Raw genomic sequence first — 18,161 nt, 5'->3', positions numbered from 1 at the left:
GCCATCATTGCAACAAAGTATTGCTATTACATCACACGTACTCAACGAAGCGACTCAGCCGAAAAGCAAAAAAATCCAGTCTTTTTTTTCTTTGTGCAAACAACATGGTGCGCTTGTCGTTCGAGTTTCTGCGCGCGAGTGGATCGACGCATCCAGGCATCACGCTGCAGGCCGTCACGTCGCTCAAGCCAAACTTCATGGTAAATTTTGCTTGGGCTCAGGCGGCCACATCAGAACAACTCAAGCATACGAATATCAGCTCGTGCCGCTCCTTCAATGGACGACCCATAGAGAGTTGGAGTGGAGAGTGCGGAAAATAGAGTTTTCCCATCGCTTTTCCATTTCCGCTTCTCTGCTCGAAGCTGAGTGCTGCCCTTCGAAGCCGGCTGCCAGGGTGGCCGGCCAGTGGGTTGATGATTATTTCGAATGCCACAGAGACGCGATGACGCGCGAGGGGCAACACGAAGGGGCCAACAACGCTGGGGGTACATTTTGCCCGTTGAAGTCTCCGTGCTTTCGGCCTTTCCTCCACCTTCGTCCAAGCCCCCCAAGCTCCGTTTGCGTTACGACTCGGGCCCCCGCGGCTGTCCTCTCGACAGGACGGATGAGTCTCCATGGCGCTGTGGACGCATTGCTCAGAGTCACGCGAAGGGGGCGAAAAAACGAGCGGCATTTGGTCGTATGGGGCCAACAAACTCAAATGTCGGCGCTTTTAATGTTTCTTGGCTTCAAAAAAAAAAAAAAAAAAAAAAAAAAAAAAAAAGAGGAAAAAAAAACCCCGCCATTCTCAGATTTGTCGACATTTTGAGCCAACTACAATTCTCACTTATTTTCTGCTTTTTGTTTGTTTGTTGTTGTTGCTGCAAATGTTTTTGATGTTTTGCAGGTCAAAAACAACGAACCAACGTCCTTCTTGCTGCACCAAGTCGCATTCACCAAGTGGGAGGACGAATCCGCATCGACATTCATCTACGATCCGCAGCAATTGAAACTGCACAACATGACACAACCAGACGGCGTGCCGTCCATTTTCGAAGGCAGCCCGACATCGCTGCAGCTGTCCTTTCGCATTCCGCACCGCACCATTCACGGGTTTTGCATTGTGACTGCCGATAAGAAGAGCCATATTGCGGGCTTGATCAAGAGCGCCGCCCAGGGCAAGGAAGATGCTCTCGCTCGTTTCATCAACCTGGGCGATTTGGAGGGCCGGACTGCGCCGTATGTGGTGGAGATGCGCAACAAGTGTTCCGTGGCATCGATTCAGCGCGTTGACGCTTCGTCCAGCTCCGCTCCCGCATCCTTTCCCGTCCAAACGTCGTTTGTTGCCGCAGCAAACCATGCCGCAGCTGCAGCGGTGACGATGACCAACGGCTCTGTCGACGCTGTGACGGGCGACACCTCCAAGCGCCACGCCTCCTTCATGTCCAACGGCTCCAGCTCGTCATCCTTGTCCTTTGACCAGAACGAAACCGAGTCCGACAGCAACGTTGTTGAATTGGAGCGAAACGAGCATGGCGAGCTCGAACCCGTCATGTGCAACATTTCCATGCTGTTGCCACCCAAGCTCCTGCGTGAGTACCAAAAGACGCACCTGCTGCAAATCCAGCGTACTCTCTACTTTGTCGAAGAGTCCACAGGCATCGTCCTGGGCAAGCTGCGCATTTGTCTCGGTATTGGAACGCGCCCAAAGGCTGGAGCTCCTGCTGTTGTCCAAGAGAAGGTGTCAGCCCCTTGCGTGACATCCATTTTGCGGCGTCCAGCCATGTGTGCAGCGGCAAAGGCTCGTCGCGACCTCTACCTCAAAGCGGCGCAATCAGAGCACGTGTCGTTGTCGCCGGCGCCCACCAACCCCGCCGGCAAAAAGTCGTCCTCCTCCACGCCGACGACCCCGAGTACCACCACCACCACCACCACCACCACCACTACCACTACTACTACAAGCCGCACTGCCTCTTCTTCTTCCTCGTCCATGCCCTCGTCCGCATCTGGCTCGTCGCTGAGCCTCGCTTCCTCAGAAACCGAGTCTCGCCGCTCGCTGACTCTGAGTTCCCAAGTTGAAGCGCTCGAGGCGATCGCCAATTCGTCAACCGTGGAGCCTTGGAAGGCTCATCTCGCTGGCCAAGTCGCGCAGCGCAATCTCGTTCAAATGACCTTTTTTGCGTCGCTGGTCAACTCGCAGCAGCGTCTGCTTGAGCGCACCCGCCAACTTCTTGTTACTCGCCATGGCAACGCCCTACTTTCACGAGTGGCTCAGGAGGGCAAGGGTGCTGCCGGCGCGGCAATGTTGCGCCGAGCAATCCGTCTTCACGCGAACAACGGCACGGCAGCCGATCCGCAGAGCCCGACCGATTCTCCCCGGGATCTCCGGACGTTTGATTCGTTCGACAACGAGGATGCCATCCACCAGATGCTAAGCGGCGCTTTGGCTGATGTTGACACTGACAGTGATGAGGAGGACGACCGCGCAGACACTGCCACGCTTTTCGACGACGTGACATACGACGACGAAGCTCGTCGCCTTTCCTTCTCCGTCCACTCGCCAGAGGCGCAGAGCAGCGACTTTGCGCCCTCCCACCCATCTGCTGCTCGCACCGGCAGCGGTGCTTCATGGAAGTCGTCCAACGGTGGTAAGAATTCTCGGGCCAGCAGCTGGCGCAACGGGTCGTCGCGATCCTCGTCGATGGGCTCGTCGCATGGCTCGTCCATGGACTCGACTCGCTCGTCCTCCAGCGCAGAGACCACTCCGCTTCCTGTTGTCAACGACAGCTGTCCCCTCTTCCCCGACCTCACGCTGGCATCCTTCTACCCGATCGTCGAGGCCGCCCAACGCCTGCAAGCCACGCACCCGGCCAACTACGTCGAGGCGTTCGATGGCATCCGTCTTGCCTATCGGTATTTCCCCGCCGCCCCAACGTCGCGGCAAACAGCCACTGTGCTTTTTGTCGTCGGCTTGGGATTCAACAGCTACCACCGTATGGTCGTTGCCGAGCAGCTGAGCAAAGCCGGAGTCAACACCTACTTGATGGACAGTCGCGGTAACGGCATGAGCGGCGGTCCGCGAGGTGACGCGCCCTCGTCCACCGCCATCTGGAAGGACATCCGCACCCTTGTCCGCATGATTCGCTGGAACGCGACTGCGACTCTCCCGCTGATCCTGGTCGGCCATGGTATTGGTGGCAATATTGTGCTCAACTACGCCAACTGGGACAAGCGCGAGCGTGTGGATGGCTACGCTTTTGTGTCGCCCTTCCTTGTCAAGGCCATGACACCGAACGCCCAAAAGTATCTCAATGTGTTTTCGGGCCGAATGTCAGCGCGTGCCTTCAGTTCCATGATTCAGCCGCTCGGCCATCGCGTCTCGTTCCAGGCACACAAGCTGAGCAAGTTGGACACGAGCGACATGACCCTGCCAGAGTCGACGACGTCAGTGACCGACGAGTCCATCGAACGGCAGCGCATGAAGCGGTCGAGCCAAGACTCTGGCTACTCGTCGTCGAATGACGACGTTGCCGACGTGGTCTCGCGAGCCTTCTTCCAAGATGCTCTCAACCCGTCTGCGTTGGTGACTTCCCTCACTTCCAACGCCGTTCAGTCTGCTGTCATGCACGATGGTCGCAAAGCCCTGGCGAATGTGGACAAGCCCTTCTCCATGTGGGTTGGTTCCCAAGACGAGGTCCTTGTTCCGTCTCTGCTGCAAGAGTTTGTGTCGACCAGCGCGCGCGTCTCCAACAAGACCTTCAATGTCATTCCCGGCGCTACCCTTAACTCGATTCTGTATGACATTGGAAAGTCACTTGCTGGCTGGATCCGCACACAGTACGACAACTGGGATCGGCGCGAGATTCAGCGGTTGTAAAATTTGGTTTTTTAGCATCCTCTTTTTTTTTTTTTTTTTGGTGCTATGGCCTGGTTCTGTACCCTATCTCCTGCGTTATGTTATGTCTTTTTGATTTTTGAACGACATCAGAACCATGTGTGATTCACTCACAAAAACAAAAAAAATCAAGCAAAACAACACAAAAACTTAAAAAGAATAAAAACACAACTTCTATTTTACAGAAATCATCTTCCACCAAAAAGCCCAAAGCAGTCGAACTCAACCAAAATGGCAATTAATATTTGCCACTGTACTTGTGGTACGTGCCATAGTCGGCATAGATACCCTTGAACAGAGCGCGGGATGGAGCGTCGAGGGCAGCTTGGAGCAACGCAAGCTCGTGTTTGCCACAGAGATCAATCACGCTGTACACTCCTCGAGCCAAAAGTTGCGCACACTCGTGATCAAGACCATGGCGCCGCACGGATTGCAGATAGTTTGCGATCAGGTACGGCGCGTACTTGGACATGGCCACCTTGTGGGCCGAAACTTCTTCCATGAGACGCGCAGCGTCGTCGATGCTAGCGCGGAAGATGAGCGTTGCTGGTTGTTCGGCCAAGGCCGACAGCAACGCGGCTTGCAGGATTGACGGCTGTTGCTCAATCGGGCCATCGCCTTGCGCTTGAAACACGTGCGGGCGATCGTGATCCACGAGGGAAAGCTGGACATTTCGCCCGTGCATTGCGAGTCGTCGCAAAAGATCGTCAATAAAGCTCTGCACAATCTGCACAAGAATGTGCACATTTCCGTAGATGGAGGAGGCGTGGCGACGGAGCAAGTTGAAGAGAATCATGTACTTGGCGTGAAGCAGGGCGGCGAACGCGCCGAGCCCGTAGTGAACCGACGAGGCTGCTGCATCAGTTACCCCAGTGGAAGAGCTCAAAGGCAAGGTCGAGAGGTTGGCCTTGAGGGGAATGCTGAGCGCGAATGTGGGCGCAAGCCGTTGCAGAGAAATGCCTTGCGCCAGAGCGAGGAAGAGCGAGCCATCGCGAGCGCTCAGCTGCACACCATCGAGGCCAGAAAGATGGGACGCGCAACTCAACACGGTGCACAGCAACGACACAAGGGGCGCAACAATGCTGGCAACATGCCCAACGGGCAGATGCAACGCTTGGAGCACGCGGTTGGCTGTGGTCGACAGTTCAACCAGCAGAGTCTCCAAATTTCGGCGAAGATAGCGCCGCGACGATTCCGGCAGCTTGGTGGATAGCACACGGAGCAGACATTCGAGGGCGCGACGCACTCGATCGACGCGCGGCGCCTCCCACTCAGCGACGGTCACTGGCAGACGTTGCAGCTCGCCGACAAACAGACTAACAACCAGAGAGAAATCAGCCTGATCAACCGAAGTGGCAAGATACTCCCACGTCAAACCGAGCGCAACAACGTTGGCGCCAACAGGCGACACATTGGCGCGCAGCAAGCCCGGGGCGCAACGAAGCTCAACAGCAAAAATAGACGCCAGCAGCGGTCCGAACGCGAGCGAGGCTGCACTCTGGCCAGCGTTCGAACGCAGGCTGGAGCTGTAGGCGAGCGCGCAGGCAAAGATGGCATCGCAGGCAGCGGAGAGCTGCGCCATTGTTTCGGTTTGCTCAGCGGCCCGATCAAGCCACGCAGCGTCGGCGTGCAAAACACGATGACAGACAAGTTGAATGCACATGGTAATCAGCGTTTCCACTTGAACGGTCTTTGCCGAGGACGAATCGGCAGCAGGGGTGACGCTGGACATGCGCTTGTTGAGCCAGCTGGCCGCCACTTCCAACACGTAAATGACTTCATAAGCACGCTCGTTGGCCAAGGTGGTGCGTGCCAGCAGGCCGTTGATGGAAGAGACTAGCACGTGCGCCACGGGTTGCAATAAGTGCTTGGACAGCGTGTCACTCGATGTGACGTTTTGGTGTGACGCACTGGCTTTCTGGTCTGTGACGGCTCGGATGACGACATCCGCGAGGGCAAACCCGACAAGAAGCGAGCGCGGCGATGCAGTTGTTGCCTTGCCGATTCGGGCAGCGTCTTGTTCACAGCCCAGAGTCACCACGCCGAGCAGCGTGCGCATGATGGCTTGCATTTCCGCCGAAGTTTGCGACAGCAGATGAGAGACAGAGTTGGCAACGATGCGTGTGGTCGGCTCGAGCAGCTGAAGTGGCTCGGACGCACTCAGTGCAGCAGCAGCAGAAGTGGCCCACTTGACACTGGCTTCCACCCAACGGCCCTGGCAGGCAATCAGATTGAAGAGTTCCACCGTCAAAGTTCGAACAAATGCACGGGTTTCGGTGGGAATTGCCAGCTCGAGTGCACCAGCCAGCCAGTCGAGCGGAAGCAACACTGCAAGCACACGCTGTTGCAGCTCTCCTTGTGTTGCAGCCAGTGGCAGGTGGCGGAGTACTTGCAACGAGGCACAGGCTGCGGCAATGTCCTTTGCAATTCCTGCATTGCGACCACTAGGCACATTGACGGCTGGGCGAGAGGGATAGAGTGCGTCCACAAAATGGGACACGGCAGTGTCGTCGAGCGTGTCAAGGCCAAAGCTGCGAACAGCTGTCTGGGCGGCAGATGAGGCCGGCGAGCGACCGCACTTTGCGACGAAGGCAAGCAGATGCTCGGACGCCAGAGTGCACGACGCAACAACGAGCGAGTGATGCAACAATGTCAACTCGGAGAAGGCTGGATCGTTGAGCAGCCGCATGGCGAGTTGACCGGACGACCCTTCTGCGCTCGTTGGCGACAAGCTGGCCGAGCTCGTCAGTTTGTTGATGAAGCGTGCCACACTATCGATCTGGGACAGCAGTTTTCGCGACGAGAACACTGGCAAAACCGAGGCAATAGCGCCAATGGTGGCCATCGGGCGGTTGCTTGCGTCCACAGATGAGGGATGTCCGTCCCATCGGCGAGCGTTGCCAGCGTTCTCGGCAACCTGCGGGAGGCTGTCGATCAGGAATTGAGACCAGGCAGCCAATTCGTCTTGAAGGGTGCTAATCACTGGGAAGGCCGAGACCAATGACGGGTCCCAGGTGGTCTCTGTGGAGGCGAGATCGATCAATCGAATCCAACCGGCAGCAAATTGTTGCTGCAGAACAACGGACGAGAAATACAAAAAGATCAGAAAATGAGACGGATTCGGCCCAACTACACTAGGGCGTGCATCAACACCACAGCTTACACCAAAGACAGAAACTTGAATCCAACTGGCATCAGCACACGCGGCGGCGACCTCGTGAGCGGTGAGACGGCCCTCTTCCGTTTCGTAAAAGCCTTGCAGCACAATCAAGGATGACTGGCCACCTTGGAGCAGTGCTACATGACAAGCATACTCACAGCGAGCTAGACGGTCGAGCAGCGAAAAGTAAACACACAAGAGTCGTTGCTCAAGCTCATTGGCGAGCGGATTGGCGCTCTGAGAGGAATGGTCTGCCGCCCGGACTCGCTTTGTAGAGGCGGGCTCGAGAGCGGAATCGGCGCTGCGCTTGAGCTGCGCGCCACCGCGAGAAGGGGTGCGCAGAGTTTGGTGTGATTGTCGAAGCGCCCGCAGAGTGGCGCACAACGGACGAAGAATCTTGGAGCGCAACGTCGACACGCACTCGAGCGTGATATCGGCAGTCAAATCCGTGATTGGCACGTGCGCAATCATCGTCTCGAGCGCGGAGGCGCACAGCGTGAATGCGACTGTCGCCGAACGCGGAATGGAAGTGTACGACGAGGATTCTGGAAGCTCGAAAAGGAGCGATCCACGTTCAAGGAGCCAGTCAACAACCATTTCCCACAGCGGCGGAAAGCGAGCTGCGGGATAGCTGCGGATGGCGGTGGCAAAGTGGGAGTGAAAGTGCTCGCCAAGCCACCTCAACCGAAGGGGCGTGGTTGCAGAGCTCGGCGCTTCCGCGAGCAGATTGATAGCAGCCAGCACGGTGCCGACAAGCACGTCCAGCTGGCGGAGCTTGGTATATGTCGCAAACAAGTTTGCAATAAACGCAGAATACGAGGCCGGGCGCGAGGTCGCCGCATCCGCGTCGCTGCCGCTGTTGTTGTTGTTGTTGTTGTTGTTGTTGTTGTTGTCGCTGCGATGCAGCTCGAGCTGAAGCGACAGCGCGTGCCACAAGTGCGCGAGGTGAGGCTCAACAATAGCGTGGTTGAGACCAAGCAGAGTGTCGAAAACCAAGATGATGTTGGCAAGTTCCTCGGCTGTTCGGTCGTAGACCGCGGTGCTGTTGATGGCCTGTGACCCAACGCTGCTCGCAAGCGAGCTGAGCCAGGTGAACTGCTCGGCGTCGACATGGCTGTCCGCAACAATCTGATACACGTCGCGTGCAGCGAGGACAAGGAGTAGGGAGTGAGCAAGCTTCAAATGTTCGCCCCACGACGCGGGTGGTCCAAACGTTGGCGTTCGGGTAGTAGCCGCAGCAGCGTCAGGAAGAGAGTCCACCTGCATTGGTGTATCAGCCCCTGACTGGTCTTTTTGCTTTGGGTTGCGATTGTTCCGACCTTGCCGTCCAGCCGCCGAAGGCTTTTCAGCAGCAGCAGCAGCGGACGTGACCTGGGCAGCGCTTGCATCAGCGCAGCAGCATTGATACAGCTCGAGGAAGAACAAGAACAGGGATCTTCGCTCCTTGGCATCGCTCAGAGCGACGGCTGTGGCTCCGGGACGACCAACGACGGCATCGACAAAGCCAGCGAGAAGTTCGGGAACGAGCAAGCTGACTGCCTGGTGCAAGTTGGGATTGGCATCTGAGCGCATGTGCGTCGCAACAAACTCAAACAGAGAGGAGGTATACGAGGCAACGGAGCGCGAGACCAGGCCGTTCTGGAACAAGGGGATGTGCTCCTTGTGGAAGACCACGCTGCAAATAATCGAGATGATGGTGGCAGCAGCAAGGCTGTCTGTCGAGTCGACCAGGTCTGCTGCCGAGCTGGAGAGCGCGTAGCGATGCCATAGGAGAGTTAGTTTGGGCAGCAGCGTTTGGATGAATGTGCTGAATAGTTTGCGTTGGTTTGCGTGGTGTCGGTGCATGGACGCGAAAACGTTCAGGGCGGCGAGCAAGAGCCGAGATGGAACCGCTGCCGACTCGGCCACAGCCAGAGAAGCCACTCGCTCCAAGAATGTGCAGTACACCTCAAACTTGGGCAGAAACGCGACTGCAGAAGTAGGGTCGAAGAGGCGGTCGAATGCCACCATGACGGACTCGAGCAACGCTTCATCAACCGTCTCGCGGGCATGAATAAAGTCGATTGCGCCTTGCAGCGACTGCATCAAGTGAGGCTTGATCACGATGGAGCTGGCAGCGGCACGATTGGCGCCAGCGAGGCTTGGAGCGGCAGGAGCGCTGCTACTGGTCGAAGACAGTCCCGCCGACGCGATCGCATCAATGACGCTGACAAGGAATGTCCAATACTCTGCGCTGTGGTATGGCATGACGGTCGTCGCGGAACTTGATGCACCCGCAGCAGCAGCAGCAGCAGCAGCATTGGCGGTTTGTCTGTGTTGGGATTTGGAAACACAACAAGCATCCAAGTGAGTTCTCGCTGCCCATCTCTCGTCGAGTTTCAGTGCACATGCTTCTTCTGATGAGTGGGGCTGGCGATGGTTGAGCTGGTTGGTGGCATTTCGCTGGTGCTGACAGTGCATCCACATGGTACTGCAGCGCGCGTGGAAACATGCATGAACAAATGGTCGGAACTCACCTGCTGTCGCTGCTGCCGTCATCGACAACGACGACGGGTGTGGCGTGGTGCCCCGTGGCGTGCAGTGGGACGGTGAGCTCGCGTGTGACCCAGTCGAGCAAGGCAAGCTCTCTGCGCGGCATTGCGACCTCGTTGGGATTGGCGTTCAGAATCTGCCATGCCAGGGCGATCCGACCAGCGGCGGTTGCGGTTGTGGAGTCTGCAGAGGATGCACTGGCACGCTGTTGTTTCGAGGTGTTTGAAGCGGCGATCTGGCTGCGCGACACTGGCTGGAGCAGCTGTCGGAGCTGAGCGAGCATCATGGCTGGATTCAGTCAAAAATAATAGAATGGTCGTCGGGGCTCCAATGCTCTGCTGACAATTGACAATGATCGCTTGGATGAGTTGATGTGAGCCTGGATGAAGCAGATGGGGGGGGGGAATTGGGTGCGCGTGTACCAGAGAAAAGTCTTTGTCTGAGCAAAAAGGGTTTTTGGCGCAAAGAGAACGCTCTGACCACTTCAGGATTTCCATTTCAGGCAACACCTTCCCCCCCCCCCCATCCAATGATACTATTGAGCCCTTCAGAGTAGATGAACGCAACGCTCTTTTGACACATCGGCTCGGTTTCCGAACAACAATGACAGCTCAAAGGCTTCTTCTTCTTCTGCTCCTCCGCCCCCTTTCACCTTCTCCGAAATCTTCAAATACTTGCACCTATTCATATTTTGGTTGTCAATCCACCGGGGTCGAAGAGTAGGGAGCGAATTTACCGAAATACAGAATGGGACGAATTTTGCTAATCCTTGGTTTGGCTTTCTTGAGTGATCGCTCTCTCTTCTCTTATTTCGCCATGGTACGACGACCGCCCATCTCTCACATCTGCGGCCCGCACGCGCCCCCCGTCGACTGAATCCGTTAGAGAGACCTATCACGACACCATTGGGGCCGGATTGGACGGGGCGAGCAATGGACCGAGTCGGGGAAAGCGGCCTGGGGAGAGGCGGACGAGAGTTTTCGCTGCAAGTTGGTTTTCGGCCATTGTCGCTTTGTTTTCCGGCTTCTCGTGCGCTTTTTTTCGGCCTCAGCTACGGCCCGTTCGTTGGCATTGCATTGCAGTGACCTGAAGGATCCAGCTTGGGGACGCGGCGATCGACTGGAGGCTTGCAGCAGCTTGGAGGAGAGGCGCGAGAAGGCCGATTTTTTTTATTTTGCTCTTTTGATTTTTTTTTTGATTCCAGCCCCCTCCAGCAAGCACGGTTGGCCCGCCTTGAAATTTCATCAGCCGTTGCCAGAGAACGACGACTGGTTGTTTGGGGTTGAGGGGTTTTCCGGGGAGCACGGGGGAAGGCTTCGAACCAGAGCAAAACGATCACCCTCAACTTTTTGTCGTCCCACGTTGAGTGCACTTTTTTTCTTGCCGAATGCTCACCCGCCACTCGCATCCATCTCCACTTTCCAGGGCATTGACATCAAGTACAAGCACCTTAAGAAGAAGGTCCGAACGGAGCCCAAGTCGGAGGATCTTTACATCCGCCTGCTCGTCAAGCTCTACCGCTTCCTCGCTCGCCGCACTGACTCGCCCTTCAACAAGGTCGTGCTCAAGCGCCTGTTCCAGAGCCGCATTCACCGTCCCCCGCTCTCCCTCTCCAAGCTCGTCCGCCTGACCAAGGGCAGCGAGAAGCTGACTGCCGTCGTTGTCGGCACTGTCACTGACGATGAGCGTCTGCACGTTGTCCCCAAGCTGACCGTCTGCGCCCTCCGCTTCACGGCTGCTGCCCGCGCTCGCATTCTTAAGGCTGGCGGTGAGACCATCACCTTCGATCAGCTTGCTCTTCGCTCGCCCACTGGCAAGAACACCCTCCTCCTCCGCGGCCCCGTCAAGTCCCGCGAGGCGGTCAAGCACTTCGGTGCCGCACCCGGTGTCCCCAAGAGCACCACCAAGCCCTACGTCCGCTCCAAGGGCCGCAAGTTCGAGAAGGCCCGTGGTCGCCGTGCTTCTCGCGGCTACAAGGTGTAAAAGTCAACCAATTCAGCCGGTCAAAGTTGCACAGCATCTCTCACGTCATCTATCTACGGTTGTTGGTTGTGTTGGCTGTTGCTGCTACTTTGTCCTTTGTTTTGTTTTACACCAAACTGTCCCTGATTCCTCAACTACATGGCAAAATTTTGAAAATCAACATCCCTCGGTCCAATTCTTTCAAGTTGTTGTTCATTTTTCATGCGTGGTTGTGATGAAAGGGTAGAACATGGACTGGTTGAGATGGAGGAGCAGCGTCAGTTCAGTGAGCGAGGGTGAGGGAGAAAAAAGAAGACCAGCAAACAGAAGAAGTATATTTGAGGTGAAACGCGCGTTTCAGAATGAGACTACTCGTCATCTTCGTCGGTTTCAGGTCGTTCGTACTTGATGTAAATGCCCTCCTACAAAAATATGAAAACACGCATGGATGAGGGGTCCGTTTGTCAAAGTCTGCAATTTTTGTTATTTTGGTGTTATGGGTTTACCTCTGCTCGCCACACGTTCTCGTTGCTGGGACGTGCGTAGGCAGCAACTTCATGCTGTCCTTGGATGGGCCTGCCGAATTGATGGCGACCAGTGATGTGCAAGTACTGTTGAAGTGAAGAAGAAGAACGAGAAGAACAAAAACAAAGAAACAACAACAAACGAATCAGATTTGCGGTCGTTGACACCAGAAATCACTCTTGATGTGACAGCTAGTGGGGCAGAATTGCCATCAAGAAAAAGGATGGCTGTCTTACCTGACCAGTGGTAACGTGTCGCAAGCGAACGTCAGCGTTGCGCATCCAGTGAGAGCCAGTGCACTCTGCCTTCCAGTTGTCGCCTAGTCGCAATCAAACAAGCAGAAATGGATGAGATGCAGCATAGTCTTCATAGTCTTTCCTCGTCGTACAGAGCCTGGAGCAAAACAAACAGGAGCAAAATCAACCACACAAACTACCTACCAGCATCGCCGTTGCCGCCCTCGCCAAAAGCGCTCACTTCAACAAGACCCGAAAGCGGGGATTGGAATTGGTGGGAGTGCAGGTTTCGGCGGGTATTCAGGTGAGTGAGACGGACGACGTCGCCGCACTTGATCGGATGTCTAAGATTTGTGGAATAGAACGGACCGAAGGGTGAGAAAGGAGCTTGTCGATAGTCAAACCGGCACGCCAAATAAAACAGCACGACGACGATCGGATGATCTGAGCGATCGAGAACTGCACAGCGCAGCGCGAGCTGAACGGAGCTGAGCTGGCACAAGCTTGGCAGCGCCAAAACAAAACAAAAGCCTTACCCGCGCTCGCAGTACTCGTCGTGGGGGCCGCGCACAGTCCAGTAGCTGTTGGTGTCATCTGCTTGTGGGAAGCCCGTGACGGACTGCTGCGTCGAGCCCGTGCCGTACTTGACCTCATGCGAGTGGAGCTTGGCGCCCGTCGGTGCGTGCGTGAGTTTGACGACGCTTCCGCAAGTGACGTGCTCGTACCCTGTGGCGCCCCACAAGTTGAACCAGTTAGACTCGACACAAACGTCATGCAGGTGCGCGAGCTATGATGATCTCGAGTGAAACTGAATGGTACTGGCAGAGAGGAGACGTTTTCTCTCGTTTTTTTTTTTCTTCTTTGTTTCTCGAGTTGAGGAGGAGGGAAGAGGAGCGACCGATCGTGGGCTCTGGGGTGCGTTCGGTGCTGGGACTTACCAATGCTGGCCTTGGAGGCGTGGACGTGGGCAGTGACGAGTGGCAGGCCGCCCATCGCGAGCATGGCAGCGCAGAGCACACCAACCACAACGATCAACTTGGCTGAGAGTTGCATCGAGAAATCAGAAATAGTTGACTGCCGTCATGCATTTGAACGAACGCACAAACAAATCGTTCGTAGAATAAAAACGCAAGTAAGATGACAGGGTGATGCTGCTGCTGATGGTGCAAATACAACCTCACCATGTTTTCGATCTCGGGTCTTGGCGTTTTGCCTTTTGCCTCAGTCACCCAGTCCACCATAACAAAGCTCACTCGTTCTCTCTTTATTCCTCTATTCCATCCATTGCACTTTCATCGACCATTTCCATAGACCTTCGCTATTATTTAGAGTTGTTATTTTTATTTTTCGCGTCAAATGACCGATCCGTTCCCACCGTACATCCGACCAGGCAGCGACTCGCCAGGGCTGTTCGAGCCAGACACGTCCACATCCACACCCACAACGCCAACCACAGCCGCTTCACGACGCTTGGACGAGGTTTTTGTGCGGCGGAGCGAGTCGTCGTCGTCCTTGAGATCGGCCATGATGTCGCATCCGCAGCACCAGCATCAGCAGCACCAGCAGGCAGCAAGCTCGTCGTCGGCGTCCAGCCCACGGAGCGGGTCCTTGAAGCAAGTGTCCGTGTCAGACTCGGTCGTCGAAATCCGCCCCAGCGGCACCAGCAACACCAATAGCAATAGCAGTAGCAACACCAATAGCAATAGCAACAGTGGCAGTAAACCGCTGCTTCCTGTCGATGGTAACAGCCAGACGTCGCTGGTGAAGCGGCTCTCCAAAGCAAAGCTGCACGACGTGTACATGACGAGTCGTCTCGAGGCATATAGCGACTCGATTTTTGGTGTCGCCGCTACATTGATGGTACGTTGGCGCGCACTGCAGCGGGTTGGTGCTACCTCGTTTGTCATTTTTGCGGCGCTTTCCCTTTGCTCAAACCACCTGATCATCATTCGAAAACATGTTTGGGCATGTATCACAGGTCCTGCCATTGCAAGTCACCAAGCCGCTTCCTGATGATACAGACTTGGAGCACTTTTTGTACAGCATGCTCCCGCAATTTCTCATTTGTACGTTTCATTCTCGACGGCTGGAAATCCCCCCCCGTTTGCATTTGCAACTCACATCTCCACATCGAAACAACATCCAACAAACAGACCTCTCATCCTTTACAATCATTGCAAACATGTGGGCTTCTCATGTGCGCTTGTTCCGCTTGATCAAGCATGTGGACGACATTGTGACTTGGATCAACCTGTTCGTCTTGCTGTTTACTTCCTTTATCCCGTTCTCGTGCACACTGCTGGGCCGCTACAGCTCTTCCACAATAGCAGTCGTGATTGCCTCGTTGAACCTGCTGATTGTCGGTGGGTCGCAGCTGCTGATGGTGCGGTACGTGTCTTCACGGCCGCATTTGCTTTCATTCCTCGCTCGCAAAGCGTTTAACAGCAGTCCGCGCGGCGTGTGGATCCAGTGCTTGCCGCTTTTGGTGATTCCGACGCTCTGCAGCCTCGCTCTGATCAGCGCCTTCATTTCTGTCTATGCTGGCTGGGCGTTCCTGATCTTGCTGCTCATGACGCCGGCAATCAACTATTCGGGAAATCGCTACATTCGCCGCCGCTACAACACGGTGCTGCTGCTGGTCAACGACTCGCCCTTCCGCGACGGAGCCCTCGATCTGGCGCGTCTGCAGGGTTTTGCTGACGGCGTGTTTAGCTTGGCCGCCACCCTGCTCGTCCTTACCGTGGAGGTTCCAAGCACTCAGGACACTGACAACGCAGGGCTGGTTGGCGTGCTCGAGAACCTGTGGCCGTCCTATCTGTCGTTCGTGGGATCGTTCATGTTGGTGGCTATTCTTTGGCACGTCCACCATGTCATCCACTTCAACGTCGAGCGGTGCACCACGCTGATGGTGGTCTTTAACAACATTTCGCTCGCGTTCGTGGGCTTCATTCCGTTCTGCTCTTCGCTGATTACGGACTTTGCGACAACTGCGAGCTTTGGTGAAATTATTGTCGTCCAGCTTGCGGCGGGAACCATCTTTATTGCCGCCATGTTCCAAGCAGGCATTTGGGTGTACGTGCTGCTGCGTCCGCGAACCGCTCACACCAAGATGCGCATCCTGAGCGAAGAGGCCGAGCTGAGCGTTGACATTCGGTTTTACGTTTCCCTCAAGGTGGTGATTATTCCGCTGATTTGCAGCATTGCCTTCTTGGGCTCGTTTGCGAGCTACACGATTGGGTACATTGGCTTGCAGATGGCCTTCTTTGTCACCCCGGTGCTCTTCCTTCTCTCGCGCATGTCCGCCGCTGGTGAGGTGGCCGATCATTACTATGACGAGCAGTTTGACGATCGATCCGACAACGAGTCCGACGAAGAGCTCAGTGACGATGAAGATTTCGAGGTGATCAACCGCAGCCGAGCGCTGCCGCGCCTGCTCGAAACAGTGCTGAGCGTTTCTGCTCGACCCAGTTCTCCCAGTCGCTCGCGCTCCCGACCTGCGACCCCCGTGCAGGTCTCGTCCACTCCGCTTATCCCAACGAATCGGTTTAGTAATTCTACGACTGGAACTTCTGCCAACTCCCCGGTCGTTGGCGAATCTGCTCGATGACTGGATTTCGTTCGTTCTGTTGTTTTGACTCTTGCTTTCGCAGCCTCCTTTGTGCGAGTCGTGACAAGGGTGGTTTATCGCTTTCTTTTTTTTTTTCCTGGTTCTTTGATGACAATAATGTTTGATGCTCATTTTACACTTCCTTCCAAGTCTTTTGTTGATGGAACACATTCATCATAGAGGCACACATCCTCGCACTTAAATGCACAACAAGCGGGCAGACGCAGAGGAGGCAGGGGCCAAGGGGCCACGCTGCTTAGGCGTTGACAAAGAAGTTGCCAGTGACAGTGTTCTCAGTGTCGAGGCGGGTGGGATCCTTGGGGTCGATCTCGCCAAACCAGGTGGCAGAGAGGAAGCCAGTAGCGCCAGCGAACTGACCCTCACCAGACACAATGCGCCAAGCACCCTGGAAAGAAAAGACCACTGGGAGTGAGCAAGCGCTCAAAGGCACCATAACAAACAAGAATCAAAGTTGTTGCCGTACAGTGCCAACGAACGAGGTGCTGGTGACGGGGCGGAAAGCACCCTCGCCCTCAACGTGAAGAACGTGCGGCTTGGCGTCGTGAAGGCCGAACGAGATGGTGCCGTTCTCCCTGAAGGTGGCAGAGAAGTCGGGGTTTTGCTTGTAGTCGAAGATGGTGGCGTCCCAGACAGCTGCAGTTCAAGCAGAAAGCCAACCAAAAATCAACAGGACGGTGTTAGTCAAAGTTCAACCAAAAGCAAGAAGCGAATGGAGTGTGACTGAGAATAAAGAGGAGAGGGTGAGGCTCTGAGATGAGAGAAACCGCGTCTTCCGCTCCCGTGACCGAAGGAACAAAGCGGTTGTCCCCCAACTTCCCTCTTGGAACAAAAGGTAGGCACCATGACATACCAAGGGGGCCGGGGAGCGACTGGACGGTGGTCACAAAGCCAAGGTTGGGGTCAATGCTGGTCTGGAACTTGGTGGTCGTGGCCGCAGCGTGGATCTGCGTTGCAGCACCATTCCAATCACACAAAAAAAGGCGGGGAGTTCACAGTGAGTTGACAAGAAGGTCGGTTTGACAGCGGAACGCGCAATGCAAGCAGCAGAGGAACGGAAGGAAGATCACGGGGGAAGGAATCAATTTGGATTCGCATTCGCGTTGGGAGCTTACGGGGTCGGTGGTAGCGTTCTGGATGCTGCCGCGGAAGAGGAGGGTGAAGTACTTGGGGACGAGCTTCTGGCCGTGGGCGACAGAGCCAGAGGCCACAACGAGCGCGGCGAGGATGGCGACGGTGAAGATGACGGAAGAGCGCATCTGAACAATAATAAAAAAAAAAATAAAATAAAAATAAGAAAGAGTGGTTTTACAAAAGAGGGAAGCGGGGTGGGAAAAAAAAGCAAAGGGAGAACGGGCTGTTGAGATGGGTTGCAAGAGTTGGTGCATGGGCAGTGTGACGACAAAGACTTGAAAACACACACAATGGCTGTAAGAGAGTGAGTGAGTGAGTGGGAACGCAAAGGGAAAGGAAAAGGAAGAACGAAAAGGAGGAAAAATCATCATTGCGAACAAATTGCAATTGAAAGCGATTTTTGTTGTGGAAGAGCGGGGATTCCCCCGAAAATGGTTGTTGTTGAGTGGTATTCGTCGTTGAGTCGATGCGAAAATTGAGCAGATGATAAGATTGGATGAATGTTCTGAAATGAAAATGCAAGCAGCGAAATAATGTATGGGGGAAAAAGCACAAAAAACAAAAGATTGAATCCTTGTGCTGCTCGCTTAGCCTCCTGGTCGACACTCTCGCCTGCTTCTTGGCGACACTCTTAAATACACGACATTGTCACATTCAATCCTAGCATGCCTCAGCGGGTGTTGTAGGCCATGTTCCTGTTCAGACGGTCAAAACATTGGAGAAAAACTCCATTCTTGTGCATTGGATTCTCTGTCCCGTTCAATCTTTCCCCCTCATTTTTCACAATACATGTACTCTCAAGTACACGCTATTGTACCCCCCCCCTGCGGCCATTCTAGCATGCTGCAGTGGGGTGATTCAGGCCAGGTTCCGACAACCTTCCTTCCTCGATTCGATTTCTCTTCCTCAAAGCACTGAATCCAACGTCCACCTCGATCGTACTTTGTGTATTGCTTATAGGTATACTTTGCCATTGTTTTCCCCTTTGTCACTCTCGTGCGAGTCTGAGTCTGCAGTCTGAGTTTTTTTCTTTCACTTTTTTTTTGGTTGGTTTTGACAGTTTCTCGCTCTCTGTCTTGTCCTCCCCCATCCATTTATTTCCATCCCCATCCC

General features: G+C 55.0%; 6 protein-coding genes across 6 annotated transcripts; 3 read left to right on the top strand and 3 right to left on the bottom strand.

Moving 5' to 3' along the window:
• The first annotated feature begins 81 nt into the window (after nucleotides 1–81).
• CAOG_06344 (hypothetical protein) lies at nucleotides 82–4,057 on the top strand. The gene is made up of 2 exons (XM_004345043.2): nucleotides 82–200; nucleotides 887–4,057. Exons 1-2 carry the CDS (start codon nucleotides 105–107, stop codon nucleotides 3,854–3,856), a joined length of 3,066 nt encoding a protein of 1,021 aa, XP_004345093.1. The 5' UTR covers nucleotides 82–104; the 3' UTR covers nucleotides 3,857–4,057.
• CAOG_06343 (hypothetical protein) lies at nucleotides 4,042–9,864 on the bottom strand. The gene is made up of 3 exons (XM_004345042.2): nucleotides 9,551–9,864; nucleotides 7,038–9,345; nucleotides 4,042–6,944 (listed from the first exon to the last, which is right to left on the bottom strand). The coding sequence occupies exons 1-3, from the start codon at nucleotides 9,850–9,852 to the stop codon at nucleotides 4,113–4,115; spliced, it is 5,442 nt and encodes a 1,813-aa protein (XP_004345092.2). The 5' UTR covers nucleotides 9,853–9,864; the 3' UTR covers nucleotides 4,042–4,112.
• A 485-nt stretch (nucleotides 9,865–10,349) lies between these two features.
• CAOG_06342 (ribosomal protein L18e) lies at nucleotides 10,350–11,724 on the top strand. Its single transcript, XM_004345041.2, has 2 exons — nucleotides 10,350–10,385; nucleotides 10,992–11,724. The coding sequence occupies exons 1-2, from the start codon at nucleotides 10,383–10,385 to the stop codon at nucleotides 11,547–11,549; spliced, it is 561 nt and encodes a 186-aa protein (XP_004345091.2). The 5' UTR covers nucleotides 10,350–10,382; the 3' UTR covers nucleotides 11,550–11,724.
• A 118-nt stretch (nucleotides 11,725–11,842) lies between these two features.
• CAOG_06341 (mannosyltransferase) lies at nucleotides 11,843–13,357 on the bottom strand. Its single transcript, XM_004345040.2, has 6 exons — nucleotides 13,228–13,357; nucleotides 12,826–13,015; nucleotides 12,494–12,633; nucleotides 12,290–12,372; nucleotides 12,035–12,139; nucleotides 11,843–11,950 (listed from the first exon to the last, which is right to left on the bottom strand). The coding sequence occupies exons 1-6, from the start codon at nucleotides 13,340–13,342 to the stop codon at nucleotides 11,897–11,899; spliced, it is 687 nt and encodes a 228-aa protein (XP_004345090.1). The 5' UTR covers nucleotides 13,343–13,357; the 3' UTR covers nucleotides 11,843–11,896.
• Nucleotides 13,358–13,532: 175 nt separating this feature from the next.
• On the top strand, nucleotides 13,533–16,020 carry CAOG_06340 (hypothetical protein). The gene is made up of 3 exons (XM_004345039.2): nucleotides 13,533–14,149; nucleotides 14,268–14,355; nucleotides 14,443–16,020. Exons 1-3 carry the CDS (start codon nucleotides 13,646–13,648, stop codon nucleotides 15,894–15,896), a joined length of 2,046 nt encoding a protein of 681 aa, XP_004345089.1. The 5' UTR covers nucleotides 13,533–13,645; the 3' UTR covers nucleotides 15,897–16,020.
• On the bottom strand, nucleotides 16,013–17,201 carry CAOG_06339 (hypothetical protein). Its single transcript, XM_004345038.2, has 4 exons — nucleotides 17,030–17,201; nucleotides 16,768–16,861; nucleotides 16,381–16,550; nucleotides 16,013–16,302 (listed from the first exon to the last, which is right to left on the bottom strand). Exons 1-4 carry the CDS (start codon nucleotides 17,171–17,173, stop codon nucleotides 16,153–16,155), a joined length of 558 nt encoding a protein of 185 aa, XP_004345088.1. The 5' UTR covers nucleotides 17,174–17,201; the 3' UTR covers nucleotides 16,013–16,152.
• Nucleotides 17,202–18,161: the final 960 nt, after the last annotated feature.

This window comes from Capsaspora owczarzaki, assembly GCF_000151315.2.
Source record: "Capsaspora owczarzaki ATCC 30864 unplaced genomic scaffold supercont2.11, whole genome shotgun sequence".
Classification (NCBI taxonomy): domain Eukaryota; class Filasterea; order Ministeriida; family Capsasporidae; genus Capsaspora; species Capsaspora owczarzaki.
The sequence above is the reverse complement of the archived record's forward strand: the minus strand, read 5'-3'. Positions and strand labels throughout refer to the sequence as shown.

Bases quoted from the DNA above. Each gene is read 5' to 3' on its own strand.
- CAOG_06344 (XM_004345043.2), top strand. From the start codon at position 105: ATGGTGCGCTTGTCGTTCGAGTTTCTGCGCGCGAGTGGATCGACGCAT. The intron at 201-886 runs GTAAATTTTGCT...GATGTTTTGCAG, and splicing joins CGCTCAAGCCAAACTTCATG to GTCAAAAACAACGAACCAAC.
- CAOG_06343 (XM_004345042.2), bottom strand. From the start codon at position 9,852: ATGATGCTCGCTCAGCTCCGACAGCTGCTCCAGCCAGTGTCGCGCAGC. The intron at 9,346-9,550 runs GTGAGTTCCGAC...ATCCCAACACAG, and splicing joins GACGGCAGCAGCGACAGCAG to ACAAACCGCCAATGCTGCTG. The intron at 6,945-7,037 runs GTAAGCTGTGGT...GTTGTTCTGCAG, and splicing joins TTCAAGTTTCTGTCTTTGGT to CAACAATTTGCTGCCGGTTG.
- CAOG_06341 (XM_004345040.2), bottom strand. From the start codon at position 13,342: ATGCAACTCTCAGCCAAGTTGATCGTTGTGGTTGGTGTGCTCTGCGCT. The intron at 12,634-12,825 runs GTAAGGCTTTTG...CACAAATCTTAG, and splicing joins GACGAGTACTGCGAGCGCGG to ACATCCGATCAAGTGCGGCG. The intron at 11,951-12,034 runs GTAAACCCATAA...ATATTTTTGTAG, and splicing joins AGAACGTGTGGCGAGCAGAG to GAGGGCATTTACATCAAGTA.
- CAOG_06340 (XM_004345039.2), top strand. From the start codon at position 13,646: ATGACCGATCCGTTCCCACCGTACATCCGACCAGGCAGCGACTCGCCA. The intron at 14,150-14,267 runs GTACGTTGGCGC...CATGTATCACAG, and splicing joins GTGTCGCCGCTACATTGATG to GTCCTGCCATTGCAAGTCAC. The intron at 14,356-14,442 runs GTACGTTTCATT...TCCAACAAACAG, and splicing joins GCTCCCGCAATTTCTCATTT to ACCTCTCATCCTTTACAATC.
- CAOG_06339 (XM_004345038.2), bottom strand. From the start codon at position 17,173: ATGCGCTCTTCCGTCATCTTCACCGTCGCCATCCTCGCCGCGCTCGTT. The intron at 16,862-17,029 runs GTAAGCTCCCAA...GCTGCAACGCAG, and splicing joins AGAACGCTACCACCGACCCC to ATCCACGCTGCGGCCACGAC. The intron at 16,551-16,767 runs GTATGTCATGGT...CTTGAACTGCAG, and splicing joins GTCGCTCCCCGGCCCCCTTG to CTGTCTGGGACGCCACCATC.